The sequence below is a fragment of the Oryza sativa genome, chromosome 6 (assembly GCF_034140825.1).
Source record: "Oryza sativa Japonica Group chromosome 6, ASM3414082v1".
Taxonomy (NCBI): domain Eukaryota; kingdom Viridiplantae; phylum Streptophyta; class Magnoliopsida; order Poales; family Poaceae; genus Oryza; species Oryza sativa.
Window position 1 is genome coordinate 24,078,278 of NC_089040.1, and position 17,164 is coordinate 24,095,441.

General features: G+C 46.1%; 2 protein-coding genes, 1 long non-coding RNA gene and 1 other non-coding gene across 4 annotated transcripts; 3 read left to right on the forward strand and 1 right to left on the reverse strand.

The window, feature by feature from the left end:
- Positions 1-244: 244 nt before the first annotated feature.
- On the forward strand, positions 245-1,694 carry LOC4341416 (uncharacterized). The gene is made up of 2 exons (XM_015786258.3): positions 245-603; positions 1,018-1,694. The coding sequence occupies exons 1-2, from the start codon at positions 498-500 to the stop codon at positions 1,290-1,292; spliced, it is 381 nt and encodes a 126-aa protein (XP_015641744.1). The 5' UTR covers positions 245-497; the 3' UTR covers positions 1,293-1,694.
- A 4,080-nt stretch (positions 1,695-5,774) lies between these two features.
- LOC4341417 (uncharacterized) lies at positions 5,775-6,751 on the forward strand. Its single transcript, XR_010741826.1, has 2 exons — positions 5,775-6,053; positions 6,185-6,751. It is a non-coding gene; the product is annotated as an uncharacterized protein (transcript).
- Positions 6,752-10,394: 3,643 nt separating this feature from the next.
- On the forward strand, positions 10,395-12,002 carry LOC136356816 (uncharacterized). The gene is made up of 2 exons (XR_010741827.1): positions 10,395-11,328; positions 11,424-12,002. It is a non-coding gene; the product is annotated as an uncharacterized lncRNA (long non-coding RNA).
- A 2,623-nt stretch (positions 12,003-14,625) lies between these two features.
- LOC4341418 (group 2 truncated hemoglobin 3-2) lies at positions 14,626-16,570 on the reverse strand. Its single transcript, XM_015785480.3, has 4 exons — positions 16,316-16,570; positions 16,095-16,225; positions 15,060-15,204; positions 14,626-14,985 (listed from the first exon to the last, which is right to left on the reverse strand). Exons 1-4 carry the CDS (start codon positions 16,456-16,458, stop codon positions 14,886-14,888), a joined length of 519 nt encoding a protein of 172 aa, XP_015640966.1. The 5' UTR covers positions 16,459-16,570; the 3' UTR covers positions 14,626-14,885.
- Positions 16,571-17,164: the final 594 nt, after the last annotated feature.

The window sequence follows — 17,164 nt, forward strand, 5'->3', positions numbered from 1 at the left end:
GCGCACCAGTTGACTCCATGTCTCCATCGGTGCGTGCGAGCTGATCGATCGAGAGGAGAGTGACACGACATGATCCATTAAAATTGATATATTTATGCCGGGCCTCTTGATTTTTCAGTTCTTGCGCGGCGGCGTGATTGTGGCCAACTTAACCTTGACTAACCGGAGAAAGTGAGCAGAACAGCAACGGCACTACCATGCCTATAGATAGATTCCTCCTCCATGTACGTCACAATTAACGATCAAGCGTGAGTATATTTACGAGAAAAGTCACTAAAACCAAAAACAAGTGAGAATTCTGTGAGCGATGAGCATAGAATAGACCAGAGCAATATTACTATGTTAGGCTAAAAAATAAAGGTGATCAAATCGAGGGGCCCAATTAATCTCAGCTCACCGAGACTTCTATAAAACCCGGCTTGGCTCCATCCAAGAGTTGTCATCACAGCATCCGCGTGATCGACCAGTCGGTCGTTTTCTCGGCTGTGGTTGCACGCATGGCGACCTTCACTGGACGTACCAGTCTCCTGGCCACGCTCGTCGTCGTCGTCTCCGCGGTGATCATGGCCTGCTCCGTCGACGTCTGCCATGGCGCCCGCGAGGGTCAGATCAGCTTTTTCATTTTGACTTCACTTGCTACTACTCCCTCCATTTTCAGGTTTCAGTATATAAGGCGTTTTAACTTTGGTCAAAACTATTTTAAGTTTAACTAAGTTTATAGACAAATATAATAATACTTATAATACTAAATTAATTTTATCAAATCAATAATTAAATATATTTTTATAATAAATTTGTCTTAGCTTAAAAATGTTACTTTTTTTTTACAAATTTGAGCTTAAAAATGTTACTATTTTTTTTTATAAATTTGATCAAACTTAAAACAGTTTGACTTTGACTAAAGTCTAAACGTTTTATAACCTGAAACGGAGGGAGGGAGTACTTTATTTTGATCAGTGTCCAGTGTATGTGTGCCTGTGTGGTCTAACGCTTGGATGCATGCGCGCGTTGATGCAGGAGCATTTTCCCGTCCTGATCCAGCGCCAGCTGATCACCGTCCCAAAGACGACGACGTCTACGTTCCCGGTGGCGGTGGTGAGGGCGGCTACGGGCCTCGGGGACCCTGCTACGATCCCCTGATCCCCGGCCACGGCGGTGGCCTAATACCCATCAGGCCTGATCTCCCCGCCCCCGGCTATGGACGCGGACGCTATCCCTGCTTCCGACCTCTCCCCTACCATCCCACGCCGCCGCTGCCGCCACCGCAGAATGGGGACACCCCGCCGCCGTGATCGAGCATGGCCGGCCGCCGCGACGACGACCTCACGCGACCCAATGCACCCTATAAGCTACCCCTCCATCCCAAAAAGAGTTCAATTGTAACTATGAATCTGAACACACATGTGTCGAGGTTCGTAGTTAGAAATTGGCTTTGTATGGGACGGAATAGTATACGCGTATACGTATGTATGTATCTATATATGTCGAGGGCACGTATGTACGTACGTACGTATATACGTTGATCTCTCGCAGGTACTAGAACGTATACTTGTTACTAGCTATATGGATCATATATACCGTTCTTCCGTCTTCCATGTGCTAGTGTTCATTAGCAGGAATAAAACGGATAGGTGGGTGCGTGAGTGTGTGTGACTGGTTTCAAACAAATAAAGTGCCGCTGTGTTAATTGTCGATATTGTGTTGGTCCAGGTTCACACGTACTCCCTCCGGTTGTTGATAGTCGACACAGTTAATGTTAGATAAACACTTGATCATTCATTTTATTTAAAAAAATTATGCAACTATAAAAAATTGTAAGTCGTGCTTATAAGTATATTTAATGATAGTTAATAAAGTCACAACAAATAAATAATTATTATATAATTTCTAAAAGATGTTAAATGTGTATAAAAACTCAACACAATCGTTCATAAAACTAAGGGAGTATACCTGATGATAGAAACACCTCAATGTTATGGTATATCCATAGAAAAGCGCATGCCAAACGATTTTGAAGATTTAAAATTCAAGGAAGTTATACATGACTAGCTGTTGCCAAAAAATTTTTGTCTAACACATGAAGGACTGAGAGATCTACTTAATTCTAATGCAGGTTCTAAAAGTCGGGTTCAGTGCGTGTCAGTTAGTTTGATTCTACAACTAATAAGGATGATAGGAATAATTGAACCAATGAACCAATTGGCTAGTACTGATATAGTGTGGTAAATACAGGTTGGATAGTTTTTCTTGATCGGCCCATCTTGATAGAATTTGGAGGTAATGATGAAAACTATGTGAAAGTCCATCCAGATAATGATAATGAAAAAAAAATCTAACTTGCAAAACTTCTTCATCTGATGCTTCACCACATGGAGCGTGTATCGGTGAGAAATTTAGGGCCCTCTATCGGTGAGGTAGTGGAACCTTATTAAACCACTCAGGAATGGCCGTCGATACATAAAAGTTTGCTCTTTGGGCTTAAGCCCAAACTATTACCTCATCACTTCAGCTATCTTCTTGCACACATATCATCTCTTGTATTGTCCATATTATACCGATGAGGAGTTGTTCCTTGCATGTTCCGATCTCTTAGTGGTTGATACTGATAAAGAATTTCACCATGTTGGTACTTGGTACCAGTGCCCTCTATCGGTTGTTTGATGATTTCCAGGAGGAATCTCATTGTGGTGCCCCCCCCCCCCTCTCAAGTTGAATGTCCTTAAGATATTTGAGGCACTCCTATCATCATTGGCATCAACATTGACATTGACATCGATCTGTATATCAAAGTTTGCCATCGTCTTTTTTGGAAGACAAACTAGTGATCTTGAGCAATTCATTCATTTACTGTTTGCTTGACTAAATCCATCAGCGTCAACACTTCAGATTGACCGATTGATGCAAGATGCATAGCTTCATGCCTTCATGAACCAAATCTTGAAAAAACTTCTGCGGATTAGCGAGCTCATCTTGGCTTGGTTTACCGATCAGAACTGGCCTTGGAAATTATGGCTTCTTAAGTGGTCCTTGTTGCATCATGCTGACCGACTCTAGACAAAGATTTTGAAAATCAGCCACGGACTGCTCCACCTATTGCCTCAGTTCCTCCTTCAAATTCTCTATTGTGACTGGGATCATGTTGTTAGCATCGGCTTTTTCTTCAACACGTTGGCTTGAATATAATGGTTCCATTGGGCGTGCCAAAATATGTTGCCACAAAATTTTGTCCAACACACGAAGGTCTGAGAGATCCGCCGAACTCTAGTGCAATTTCTAAAAATCGGTTCAGGGTGTGCCCGTTAGTTCAATCCTGCAACTAACAAGGATGATAGGAATAATCAAAACATTGAACCAATTGACCAATACTGATATAGTGGTAGATGCAGGTCTGAAGGTTTAAGCATATGTTGGCTGGAGGTCCGACGTAGGTAGATTAAAATGTACATCAGCTAATGAATCGATAATATGATAACTAAAGCTTAGAATAATGCGGCTAGAACTCCGATGAATATTGCATAAAAACCTATCGACTTAGTAGAAGTAAACTTATTAGCAACAATCTAATAGATCGGATCTAACCGAGACGGTATACAATAGGATATAATAGGAAAAACTTATTTAGCCGATAGATCTATACAAATGTGATGGATGTACCAGATCAAACCAAGTGATCAAGCAATGCAGCCTTAGCCAAAGCTGATATGTCAAGATAGGCAACGATTTTAGCAACAAATTAGAATATATCGACCCGAACCGAGAAATTAAAGTCCTAGCTACATAAATGACCGTATTTCTAAATACCTCATTATCTATAAATAGCTCAATATCTATTGTACATATTTGACCCATAGTTGGATCATCCATTTTGAGAACATAGCTGCTAAAGGAGAGAGATATATAGTTTGTAATTTACATGTTATAACTTATAGACTTAAATTTCTGTGATTACATTATATAGTCATGCCATGAATTATCACTTTTCAATCCGTCTTGTATATAGTTCCGTATTCGTTTTTGGTTTTATCATTAATTTCGATCCCATTTTCTAGGATATGGAAATGGTTAAAGGTGTTTTGCGACCATTTCTGACTCTCTTTTTTTCACACCGGTGTGCATCGGCAAGAGAACGGAGCGGACCGAACCGAACGACGTGCGTTGCGAGCGTGCGTGGTGTGCCATTGGGTCATCGGTGGAGCGAGCTAGGTAGTAGCGCACTAGTTGACCTGACCCCATATCTTCGTGCCTCCAAATTTTTCCGTTCTATGCACGGCATGGTTGTGGGCAGCCTTGACTAACTGGAGAAAGCGAGCAGCACCGGCACTACCATGCATATAGATTTCTCCATGTATATACCCAAAAGAGCAACCGCACTAAAACCCAAAAGAGAAGTGACGATTGTGTGGGTGATACAAATATATAGAAATAGACTAGACACTCCATAGCATTATTATCACTACTAAAAACGATTTTTTTCATGGTGTCACCCTTTTATTTTTATTGACGGGTTAATGAAATAAACACTTGTAAAAATGTATTGAAGGATTTTAGGTCATGAACCACCAGCAAAAAACCAATTTTCACCGACGAATGCTTAGGAGGTCTGTAAAAAAAACTCTATTTTTTGAAGCAGACTTCTTAAGTATCCGCCAACGAAAATTGATGTTTCGCTGGCATTAAAATCGCACAGCCCTATGGCCCACTATCCATGCCACCCACTAAATCCTCCGTCTCCTCAGCTCCCTCCTCCCTTCAACTTCCCCACCTCCACCGTGCCTGCGTGCCACACGATGGTGATGATGCCACGGCAGCGATGGCGATGGCAACGGGAGGCGGGTGGCGGCGGATCATGTGACGAGAAGGGACGAGGCTGGTGGCAACAGCGATGGCAAGCCACGGATCTTATGGCGGCATATTCGGTGGTGACGGTGCCTGGATGCCACAGATCCAGCAGCGGAAGGGGAGGAGGCGGTGGCGAAGATGACGACAAGCCATGGAAGCAGTGGTGGCAGTGACCTCAGGCATAGATCCGGTGGAGGTGACAGGTCCCATGGCGTGGGTGGCTTCGATGAGGCTCCGACAGTGGATCCTTGTCCATGGTGTTGGCGAGGGGAGCTCGTCCATGGCAGCGATAGACGTTGTGACGGCGACGACCACTCCTCCTTCTCATCGGCGATGGAGGAAAGAGACTAGGAGAGGGCAGCGTTGCTCGGCTCGGCTTGTTCAACGCGATTCCAGATCTTGCTGAGCTAAGTCCTCCCTTTCCCACTCCACCTATGACGACCACCGTCGGTGCAACGACAATGATGAACAGCACGGCGACGGGTGACGGCGATGCTATTTCATTTGCATCTGTTATTGTTGTTTGCAAATTGAAAATGGAGTGAAAAATCTATGTAGTGCTATTTGGATATGGATTTGAATATGGATCTGATGAGGATTTGAATTTGGATCTCTAGATGTGGATTTGAATATGCAATAGCTTCTCTTCTCTTAATATTGATTAACTTTTTATTGGAAAAATAACCTTTTTGCTGGTGGTCCTCCTAGTAGTGCTGCATGCGAAAATCGAATTTTGCAATCGGTCGTCTTAGGGGCTCGCAAGCGGACCGTAACCGCTAGCAAAAATCATCGATTTTTACTGGTTTTAGGTCGCTGGCGGTTGTGTCAGCCTCCTATGAAAACATATTTTGGCTGCCGGAAAACCTATTTTTTTAAGTAGTATATGCTCAAATAAAAGATACTATGTAAAGTTAAATGGAGGAGCCAATCTATCTGGCCTTTTCTCTCCTCCTCGATCGAGCTGTCTATAAATACCGACTTGGTTCTAAGAGTTGTCATAACATCTCGATCAGCTGCGACTGCGAGCAGCTAATTACAGAGTAAGGGAAGTTGGTACTATACCTGTCTTGGCCGTTTCCTTTGCTGGTTGTGTTTTGTGCTTGCATTCATGGCGACCTTCACCGAACGTACCCGTCTCCTCGCGGCGCTGCTTGTCGTCGTCTCCGCGGTGATCATCGGCTGCTCCGTCCACGTCTGCCACGGCGCCCAAGAGGGTCAGCTACCTAGCTTCTTCCTTCCCCTAACCCCCTCTCTCAGCTCATTTTGACTTTAATTTGCATCAGTATCATACTAACAACAGCGTACTACTGGACGTTTAATTTTCCCTGTCCTCTCGTCCGTCCAGCTGACCTGCAGGCTGCTGGCTACTACCGACGCGGCGGCAGCATGGATGATCCCGACTTCGATTTTCCCTTTCCCGGCCCCCGCCATGTTGTGTGCAACGACGGGCCTTGCCGCACCGGCCCAGGCCGATTACGTCCCTACCCCTTTCCGCGACCTTTGCCGTACCGTCAGACGCCGCCGGCGCCACCGTCGCCGCCGCTGCCGCCACCGCAGAACAAACAGATCCCGCCTCCGTGATGAATTGATGATGACTGTTCATGCCGGCCGGCCGGCCGTCATGATGCCACTTAATTATATATGCATATGGCTAATTAAGTACGTGCGTGTGATAAAAACGTACGCACACCAGAGATTACATACGCATATTGTACGTGCGGCGAACGGCCGGGCGCTAGCTCTCTTGAGCGGGGTACAACGCTAGCTACAGCACACTATTGTGTTATTACTAATTAAAAACGAATAATGCCCGTCCCGTGTGCTTGTGTTTCATTAGCTGGAATAGAACAGGTGTGAGCGTGTAACTATGCGGTCTAAAAAGGAAATAAAAGACTGGTGTTGTCAATGCTAAGAGCAGTGTACTCTTCCAATGCTGATAGTGATTATGGTAATTAATGGCCTATCACATAGTATCAAATTAGATGTGGCAAAGAGAATTACTGAGATAGGAGAAAAAGCATACCATTTCTTTGCAAATGAGGCACTACCAAGACACAAACCAACACAAAAAATAAAAATAGTACTAGGCAAGTAGGCATCAAGGTGGTGTCAAACTGTCAGTGTACAAAGTGGCTGGGTTGTTTGAATTGGTCGGTGGCAAAAGGGGCTATTTTGGTTGGCTCCCACAACTTGATTAGTATTATCGCATCTTAAGTTTGGTACATGTTTAACTGATTCAGGTGGTTGTTTGGTTCATAGCCATACTTATCACAAGATGCTTTCTCCATCATGTAAGTTCCACATGCCATTGAGGTAAAAAAGAGTAGCTCAAGCTAGCTAAACTGTTGTTCTGATATTGCTAACCACGTATTACATAAGTTAGCTGAAAACTTATGTCATGCTCTGGTAATTTAAAGTACTCAACCAAACATCCCTTAAGTTTTGCCACACCTTGCTTTGTTAAAGGTGTGGTATATATCCCACATAAAGTGTGACCCTCCAATATCGATCCGTCACCCTAATGCGATAACAGAAGGTGGGTAGGTGCAGCGCGCGTACGTGCTCGTGGCGGGGCACGCTGCCATGCGTAATGAAGTAGCTTCTCCCGCGATGGTGGTGAGTGAGCGGAAGGGGGAGATCACGAGGAGGGATCGGTTCAGGTCTCATTGTGCGACGCGAGGCTACGGCTATCGCTCAAAGTGCATAAGGGGAAAACGGACGTCACGGCTCGGTGTCTCCTCCGCCCTCTTCAAATCCCTGTCCCTCCGCCGCCGCCAATGCCAACGCCTTCCTCCACACTGCCGCCAGTCATCGCCGCACACTCCCGCGCCCTATGGTCGGCGCCGTGCAGGCAGCACAGCAGGAGCTCGCTGCCATCCCCACCAAAGGCATGAGCCGACTGCCCGAGAGTGGGGACGTCGACGAGGTGGCCAAGCTTCTATTAGCGATCAAGTTGTGGGGGCTCTTCGCAGTGACCGGCCACATCATGCGGAGCCGTTCCTGGACAAGATCCTCACCGCAACGAGGGAGTTCTTCCACCTATCGCCGAAGGAGAAGGTGATGTACAGCAACATGGTCGACGCCGACGTGGCGGCGGTGAGAGGTTCCTTCCTGAGGTCTACCGCATCGACCACATCGACACCAACAGGCAGATCCTCAACTGGTGCGACCGGCTATACCTCCAGGTCTAGCCAGAGGAGGAACGTCGGCTGGATTTCTAGCCAGAACACCTGCTAGCGCTCCGAGGACTTGAAGAATACACAAGAGGAACGAACACGCGTGGCGATGGTGTCTCGCTCCCCTGACCAGTTGGTTGGGTCACAAAAGCCATTGCCGATCCTCATCCCTCATCCTCTGCCGACGTTGACGACTTTCTCCATGCTGTTGTTGGTTGCCGCTATTCGCACCCTATGGCCTCGCGCGCCGCATGCAGCGTCTGCTCCCATGCCAACTCCCTGTTCCAGCCACCACCGCGACAAAAACTACAGCGAGAAACAAAGAGAGGAGAAGGAGAGAAATAAAGAGATGAAGAGAGAGATAGGTGAAGAGGACCTAACATGTGGGGCCCATGCTGAAAAGCATGGTTGACTCAGTCAAATTACCACATCAGACAAAATTACCCGCTACACTGCCCTGTGACATATGTTGCACCGGTTTTGGCAGCTAAGGAATCGTTGTATCTGCTATTTCGGTTTAAGGACGAAAATCAAACTTGCTGTCAAGTTAAGAGACCTAAAATAAACTTATTCATTGTGTGCGCGTGCGCCTGGCCCATCACCCTGCCCGTACCAACAAAGGGCCATCAGCCTCGATCCCCCGGCTCCTGCGTCGTAGGCTCGTAACCATATCTCCGCAAACCCCCCGGACAGTACACCCGCCGGCCGATACCTCCGGGAATTTTTTTCATTTTTAAAATTTTCTTTTAAAATATTTAATTAAATAATCTATCGTTGGAAAAATTTACAAAAATAGACCCTGCCGCCCTAGTGGAGGGCGGCAAGCTGATGTGGCAGACGGCAACTCGACGGGCGGTGACGGCCGATTGAAAAAGTTGAATTTTTTGCATTAACACCCTTGCCGCCCACTGCCAGGGCGGCAAGGGGCCTCCATGCAAAAAAGACAACCCGGGAAGGGCCATATCAACAGAGCTGGAAAGAAGCATTTGATTTGGTTTTTTTTGCATCTAGGTCCTTTGCCGATGAAAAAAACCAGCCAAATGCTTCTTTCCAGCTGGGCAAAATGCATTACGCCTGTAAGGACGGCAAGGACCAAAGCGCAAAATGCACAAGTGACGCCGTCGAGCCGTCGTCTGCCACGTCAGCTTGCCGCTCTCCACTAGAGCGGCAGGGTCTACTTTTTAAAATTTTTGCGACAATAGATTATTTCTGTAAATATTTTAAAAAAAATTAAAAATGAAAAAATTCATACCTCCGGTGGGTCCGCAAGGTCGTCGCGGCGAGGCAGGAGGGCTGGAGGCGGCCGTGTCGTGTAATCCCGTCATACGCATAACGCACCTACGCATCGATCTTCCAGTTTTGCTACTCGGCCAAACCCTTTACCCGTGCCGTTGTTTCGAAAAACCTGCATCCAACGACGGCATGATGTACTTTGCTACTTATCTGTTTTGAAAAAGCTCACACGCACAAGTGTTTGGGTCCAAAAGAAAGTGCATATACACAAAGCATGCCATGCTTTCTACTTATTTGTTTTGATTAAATAGGGGAAAGGTCCGCCCTCATTTTATAAGTGGATAGATTTTTTTCACGTGTGGATCAAATTTAACCTTAAATTTTATATGAAAAATTATAAAATCCACCTCATAAGTCAGTTAAAATTTGACATTTCACTTGATAAATCATTTTATTCGAAATGCTCAATCTTTAGTCGGTTTTAATATAAAAATTAAACCACCCTAATACATATGAGCTTAACCGAATCAGCATGTTATCACTAATGTAGAGCCACCCAAGCTAAGCTAGCCGAGTCATCCTTGTCCAAATGCTTGTATTAGACTTATTCTTTATTTTTTTCGTCATATAGCGAAACTCAGTGCAACAACGCTTAAGCACTCATCAAAAATTCTATTTGAGTACTCTCAAAAAAAAATATCAAGACTATACTCCTAGAAATATTTGATTTTGGTATAAACCATATTGACACCTCACAGTTTATGAAAACGTAATGATTTGGTTAAGCACATGTACATTGGGGGTGGTTTTAACAACAGAACTAAGTAGGGGGTAGGCATTCGCAGCAAACTAACTTACAAGGTAAAATGTCAAATTTCAAGTGATTTCTAAGGTGATTTTTGTAATTTTTCCTATTTTTGTAAAGAGAAATGTGTGCTGATATGTCATACGTGTGGCTAATTATTATTTTGGTGGTATGAAACACGGGTGCTGGTATGTGTGACAAATTATTCTTTTAGTGATAACCTACGTACTAGTTAATACCAAGATGTTTATGTTAACTTTATCAATCTCAAGATATATCAGTCATTCTCTCAGTTGTAAGAATAAGGTGTACATGTATGTTCGTTGCACATTTGACAAAAAAAACCCTTAGATTTGAGAGACTTTTTACATGGCTAGAACTGTATCGAGATTCAAGCATTAATAGTAACTGTATACTCTCAACCCCTTTTTCTCCCACACATTGCTTGGCAAAATGGGAAGAAGCGAGCTCACTGGTGATGCCCACCCCACCTCCAACCCTGGTCGGCGCCTAATGGCGCGAACGGCACCTGCTAGGCCCGCCCACTCGGCCTCTTCCTCTCCCTTGTTTACCTTGCCCCTATCTCCGAAGCCGGCTGCGCCGCTTGCTCGTGTCCACCGCTCACCGCCGCCGCCGGTCTTCTGCCTCGCACAGCTAAACCTTGTTGGTTGGGCCACCGGTGGAACTTAAGGAGAAGGAGAAGGAGTCAGCACAAATCTTAGCATGGACCCGGTGGCCCAAAATCAGATTTCTGACAGAAATCCCGTAAATTTTTGTTGTACTAAGGCGCGATTAAAAAAAAGAAGTGTATTTTTCCAGAACTCTTCATACGTAATTATTTAGATCGTATATATACAAAAAGATAAGCACACATGCTGTCAAGAGCTTAATAAGATCCACTCCCTTGACTAATAAAGCAATTGTCAAGGTAGAAAGCCAAAAGACATTGGAAATTTAGTATCCAGATGCCCTTAGATTTAGACTCTCGGGCCCAGTTTGCATGGAGAGAGACGATCGAGTAACAGTGGCGAGCAGATATGCCTATAAATACGGCCACCCCTGAACACCATCGAACATGCAGCAAGAAAGCCAGCAGAATATATAAGCTGTGTGTGTAACGACTAACGACTCAACACTTCGAGCTGCCGATCGATCGACCCAGCTGGTGATCAGTACCGCGCGCAATGGCGTCCTTCGCTCGATCTGCCCGTTCCCTGGCGCTCCTGCAGTTGGCGGCGCTGCTCGTCGCCTACGCGGTGATCACCAGCACCGCCGGTGATTTCTCCTTCTTCTTCGTCCTTGCTGAGTTCGCTTCCATGCACCTGATTGTGCAATACCCTGATTTTGTCTTCATTTTTTCATTTTTGCAGAGATGTTGGTGGATCCAAGCGACCCTTTCCAGCCCAATGATCCGGGTTCGGGCTGGCTCGACCGAGTTCCCCGTGCGGCTGCCGGTGTCGACCGCGTTCCTCGCGCTGCGGCCGCCGGTGTCGACCGCGTGCCGCGTGCTGCGGCTGCTACCGTCGACCGCGTTCCTCGTGCGGCTGCCGGTGTCGACCGCGTGCCCCGCGCTGCGGCTGGTACCAATCGTGTGCCCCGTGCTGCGGGCGATCACGAATAAGCGAGTCGCACAGCCGTGATGCATGGCTGATTGGCTTCTGGCCCGATCGATCGCGTTCGCCACTACTTCGCGTATACAAGTAATTAATGAAAGGAATAGCACATATGGGGTAATCAGATAGTAGTAATTAAGTAACTGGAGAGAGTCAGCGAGGAGGGGGCTTGCATGCCTGTCGCTAGTAGCAGAACTTGTGAGTTGTGATGATAAGTACGAACAAAATGGGAGGCAATGCCGGCTGGCTGCTCGGCTATAGCTGCCTTCTGATATGAGTGAGTATGTTATATTGTAATTAGCTTCAGTTTATCAGAATATAAACTTCGAGTTTCTTACGTGTTTCTCCATATTTAGCCGTGTATAGTGGATATAGAGGCCGAATTCATTTCCGTTATAAAAAGTAATGTGTTTGGCTATATATACAAGGCTACCTCCTTAGACTATGTGTTTCGCTATACATGCAAGGCTACCTTTGTTAGGCATGTTCAAAGTAGAGCCTGGTACAGACTTTCTTAGCTAGGGCTGTCAAGAAAACTCAGAAGTCACGAGTTGCTCAAGCTCGGCTCGGCTTGATAAGTATTCAAATCGACCCGAGCTTCTCTCAAAGCTCATCAGCTCGATCTAACGAGCCGGCTCGAACCATTTGACGGTGGTTCAAACTTCAAACTTTTCAATAGGCGTGTGCTTGCACATTCTTTTTCGCTGTCCATTCCAATTATTTCTCCCACACTCAAGTTTCAAAATATCACCACCAGACATCAATACTTGAGAGTTGAGACCTTAGCCTACAAACCCAACCACTTCTAAGCTTCTTTTCCATCCCTTTATGCCCAGACCTAAATCAATTTCTCTCGTCGGTCTCCTAGATCCCCAATCCTAGGCTGCTCCTCTGCCCTAGATCTAGTTGAGTCCTATATTTTTCAAGTCCTAAGTGACCTAGATAAACGTGGAGAGGCTGTGTTGCTATATTGTAAAATCAACTTCTTTATAAGAGCATGCCTAGTTCTGTTAGCAACAAAAAATAATCTTACACACAATTAACCCATTGAATCGTGCTTTTCATTTCATATCTTCTTATTTTCCCTAGTTTTAACTCTAGTTTGTCCGTCTCCACTAGTTTGCGCTATAAACCGTCCATTCTTGCCGTGAAAATGTGAATCCCTTTGTAGGTTAGGTTTGCCGTGAAAATAGTATATACTACCTCCGTTTTTTAATAGATGACGCCGTTGACTTTTTCTCACATGTTTAACCATTCGTCTTATTCAAAAAATTTACGTAATTATAATTTATTTTATTATGAGTTGTTTTATCACTCATAGTACTTTAAGTGTGATTTATATCTTATACATTTGCATAAAGTTTTTAAATAAGACGAATGGTCAAACATGTGAGAAAAAGTCAACGGCGTCATCTATTAAAAAATTGAGGGAGTATATATATCATGTCCAGTATAAACCAGACAATACATAAGTCCAGAACCATGGACCTGGGCAACATCTCAAAAATTTGTTAGCTGCACAATATCTCTTTAAGATTTCACAATGACACATCTCAAAATTTGTTAGCTACCTTTAGAATTACAGCATCATGAGTCATACATCCAAATCAATCTCAATCAATTTGCCTAAGTGCTACCGATGGCACCTTTTCCTTGATGACAAAAATCAAGATTACAGATTCAATTTGCCCAATCTCACAATGCCAACAATAACAATTCACTTCCAATTAGGACTCTGTATCATCCCAGGAGGCAGGGCAGGACCAGGCTTCCCAGCGGTAGCCCTGACGGTTGCATTTCACAATAGAGAACCACACAGCCTCAGGGGCATTTCCACAAACACCTTGCGGGCACTGGAAAATTTGAAGCATTCTCCACAAACGACACAGCCTCCTCCATGTGCCGTGCTCGGGCTGGGAGGCCGCCTGCCTGCACCAGCGCGTCGTCAGGCCCGGTGGCCGGCCGCCTCACGCGCCCCCGGTCGCAGCGGCAGGGCAGGGCGGCCTAGCGCCTCCCCGGCCGCCTCCACGCGCCCTCGGTCGCGGTGGCAGGGCAGGGCGGCCTGGCGCCTCCCTTGCCGCGGCGGGACGACAGGGCCCCGGCCAGAAAGCCGGACGCGGGCGTGGCGAGTCGATCTCCGGTCACGGCGGCGGCGAGCCTCCCAGCTGGCTCGCGGCGACGGCTGGACGCGGGCGAGGCGAGCGCGGACGCCTCGCGCGGTGCTCGCCCGGTCATCTCCCCACTCGCGGCGGTCTCCGGTCACGGCGGCGGCGGCGAGTCTCCCAGCTGGCTCGCGGTGACGGGAGGCAAACTGGCGAAGCGCGTGCGCGATGGATGGATCTGGGATGCCGTCACGCGCTGGAATGGATGGATTGGGTATTATTTTGCACCTGCAGGTGGACCCAGGCGCCCAGGCGGCATATCCGTTGGATTTGTTTATGATGGTCCAGATTTACCCAATGTCATGTTGTGACATAGCTAGGCAATGTCACCCAAACCGACTCCGTTACGTTATGCGAGGCTTCCAAGTTCACATCGAATGTGATAATGATTGTTGTTCACATCCTATATCATAATAAGTGCTATTACAGGCAGTCAGGCACTAATGTGCAAGCCTACAACTCTACAAGAGGGTGGGACCAACGATAGTGCGGTTATATAAGAGAAACTTCAGCCAAGGCTTCCCTTCTCAGACCTTATTTGAAGAAATTTAAGGTTCGGAGAAGTAACTGATTGGTCTCTAAAGAAATTTAAGCTTCTGAGATCTAAAGATGTTGGTTCCTAGTTTATTTTCTAGATTCCATAATTATTAAGAATCTAAATAATGATATGTACTGTTTGAAGGAGCTAAAGTTTCTCTTCAATTGCTAGAAACTCTTCAAACAGAGGACCTTGCTCTCTCCCCCCTGTCTGTAGACACATGCTATAGCCTATAGCCAGACGCAAAATAACACATCCGTTGTTCAATATAGAGAGTATGATATAACTATTGCAAGTTTGCAACTTCCTCCAGAGGCAGGTTCTATCAATTTTGGGTTGCTCCGTGTTCGAGAGTGGCTGTAAGCCTACAACAGTTAGCTCAACTGTTTTTGTGAATGAATAGATGGTCTGAATTCCATCGTCCATGGTTTTTTTTTTCTATAACACCAGGATAGGCTGCTAAAGGCTCGAATCGTTTATTATCCAGATGCCTTACTGGCCAGAGGCATGAATCGATCGTTATTCTGCTGGTTTGCTTTCTCCATGTTTGCACTTGCAGGAAGTTCCATGGCCTTGCCTTGTCATCTCATTTCCGGCAACAAGGAAGTATGCAGTGTGCCTGGAGGAAGAGAGCAGTATTAAGATCCTAGGACAAAATGTGTAAGCTTGCAAGAATTCAGCTGTAGCACAGACCTGAAAAAATACATCATTTTGGTTTTTGTGGCAGCGTCTATGCTGTCAGTAGTATCCACAGCTTGCTGCATATGGTGCAGCCATCGCTCTGCAGCCTGGTGGGTAACAGGGAATGGTCGATGCCGTGCTATCAGGGCAGGATGTCCTACAAAGAAAAATCAAATAGGCAGATTTTAGGTCAACAAGTTATTCAGGCGGTTGTATTTGATACATGTGCTGATGTGCACAGTGACAGAGTGATCTAGCTGCTATTGGTTCGTAACAGAGGAAAATCAGAGAACACATCCAAAATTTACTCAAGGGCAAGTTACGCGAAACACTAAGTACAAGCACATATTATTGGGCATCATCACACAATTCTTGCGCCAATATAGATCAACTGGCAGATTGGTGATAAATCAGCAGAGCCAATTGAAGAGTGAACATCTCACTAAACCATTATGAGCTCCCAGCTAGATGTTGTTGAATGCTGAATTGCTGATCATATGGATGTGGTAAAAGAATGAGATCAGAAGAAAATTCACTGGTGATCACTGATCAGTGCTGGTATACAATTGGATTACAGAACAATGAAGATCTTTATACAGGGTCTGCTCTCTTGCTCAAAAAAAAAAATCACTGTACTGAATCTGAGATTCACCTCCGGCAACGGCAAGTACTATGAAAAAGCAATGATACTAAAGTAAAAGGAGAACAAGAAATGTAAATCATAGTGAGCTAAATTCTACCAACTGTACCCAAGAAAATATGTTGCGGAATTGTTGCGGAACTTGGCTATTAGCTTGTAACTAGTGGAATTGTTGCGGAACTTGGCTATTAGCTTGTAACTAAATCTGGGTTAACTTTTCTCAACAAGTAAAACGATAATTTTCCTCATATCTCAACTCTTTCCTCCACAGCCAACGACTAGCTGATGCACCCAACCATCAGTCCCTCTTGAGAGTTGAGACATCCGAGCATCGCCACCACATGTGCAAAAGTACGAGCTGAGCTTTCGAGTGGGAGAGAGAAGCAGAGTGAAATCAAGTTAGTTACCTCTCCTCTGGGAGAAGAGCTGCGGGCCGCCCATGCGCTGCACCAAGAACTCGTACTGGTTCCGGATCGCGTCCTCCTTCTTCGACCCCGCGAAGATCTGCCGGAACCACTCCTCCTCGTCCTCATAAACCCTGTTGACTCCCCCAAGAATCAGAGCCCCCGAAATCGCGAGCAAGAAGAACGAACCAGATCGGCGGCGAGCGAGCGAAAGCAAGCGAGACCTGGTGTAGAAGTTGGTGGAGAGGTCGACGAACGGCTGCGTGGTGCCGCCCAGCGCCTCGAAGACGTTCCCATCGTCGATGGCGAACGCATCCCCCGCCGCCACGCCGCTCCACTCCGACGCCTTGTCCTGCAGCGACTGCATCGCCGCCGCCGCCGCTCCGATCCCCCCAACCAAACGCTTGGCTGCCGTGAGGTTGACTCGTGCGGTCGCGGTGGTGGTGGCCTACAGTAGGAGAGAGAGAGAGAGAGAGCGCACACGCCACTCACTTCACCGCCTTTTATACCCGCCGGCCAATCGTGAGGCGGGCATGCGAGGGTGCGGGCCCCGCAGTGGAGTGGGGCCCATCTGTCGGCAAGTGGGGGTGCCCAGGTCATATATGTCGACACGATTTTGCCATGGGTGACGGCATCTGCCGGCGAGTGGTGGTGGTGCCCACGGAATCCGGGCTGAAACCGTTTAGCAAGAGTAGCACGCGGTTTCGCGACTTGGGTTGCATACTTGCATCAGCCACTTCTTTTTTTTTTCTCTTTTTTTTTTAAGAAAAAAGCATTGCGCCCAGCTTTACTGGAAGAAGATTGTTTTTTTTTTTTTTACTGGAAGAGGATATGGCGTGGATAGTCGAACTGGTGAAATTGGAGGAACTACGGATTATTGAGCTGTACTCCATCCATCAAAAAAGAAATTGACGTAACCAAGTAGAAAGAACAGGGTACACCATATCCTATCATACGTTTGAGAGGAGAAAAAGAAAAGATATGCAAAACTAGCATATGATTAATGGAGTATTAATCTCTACTATTATAAAAGTTGAAAATGTTTTCGCTGATATTTTGATACGTTGTTCGTA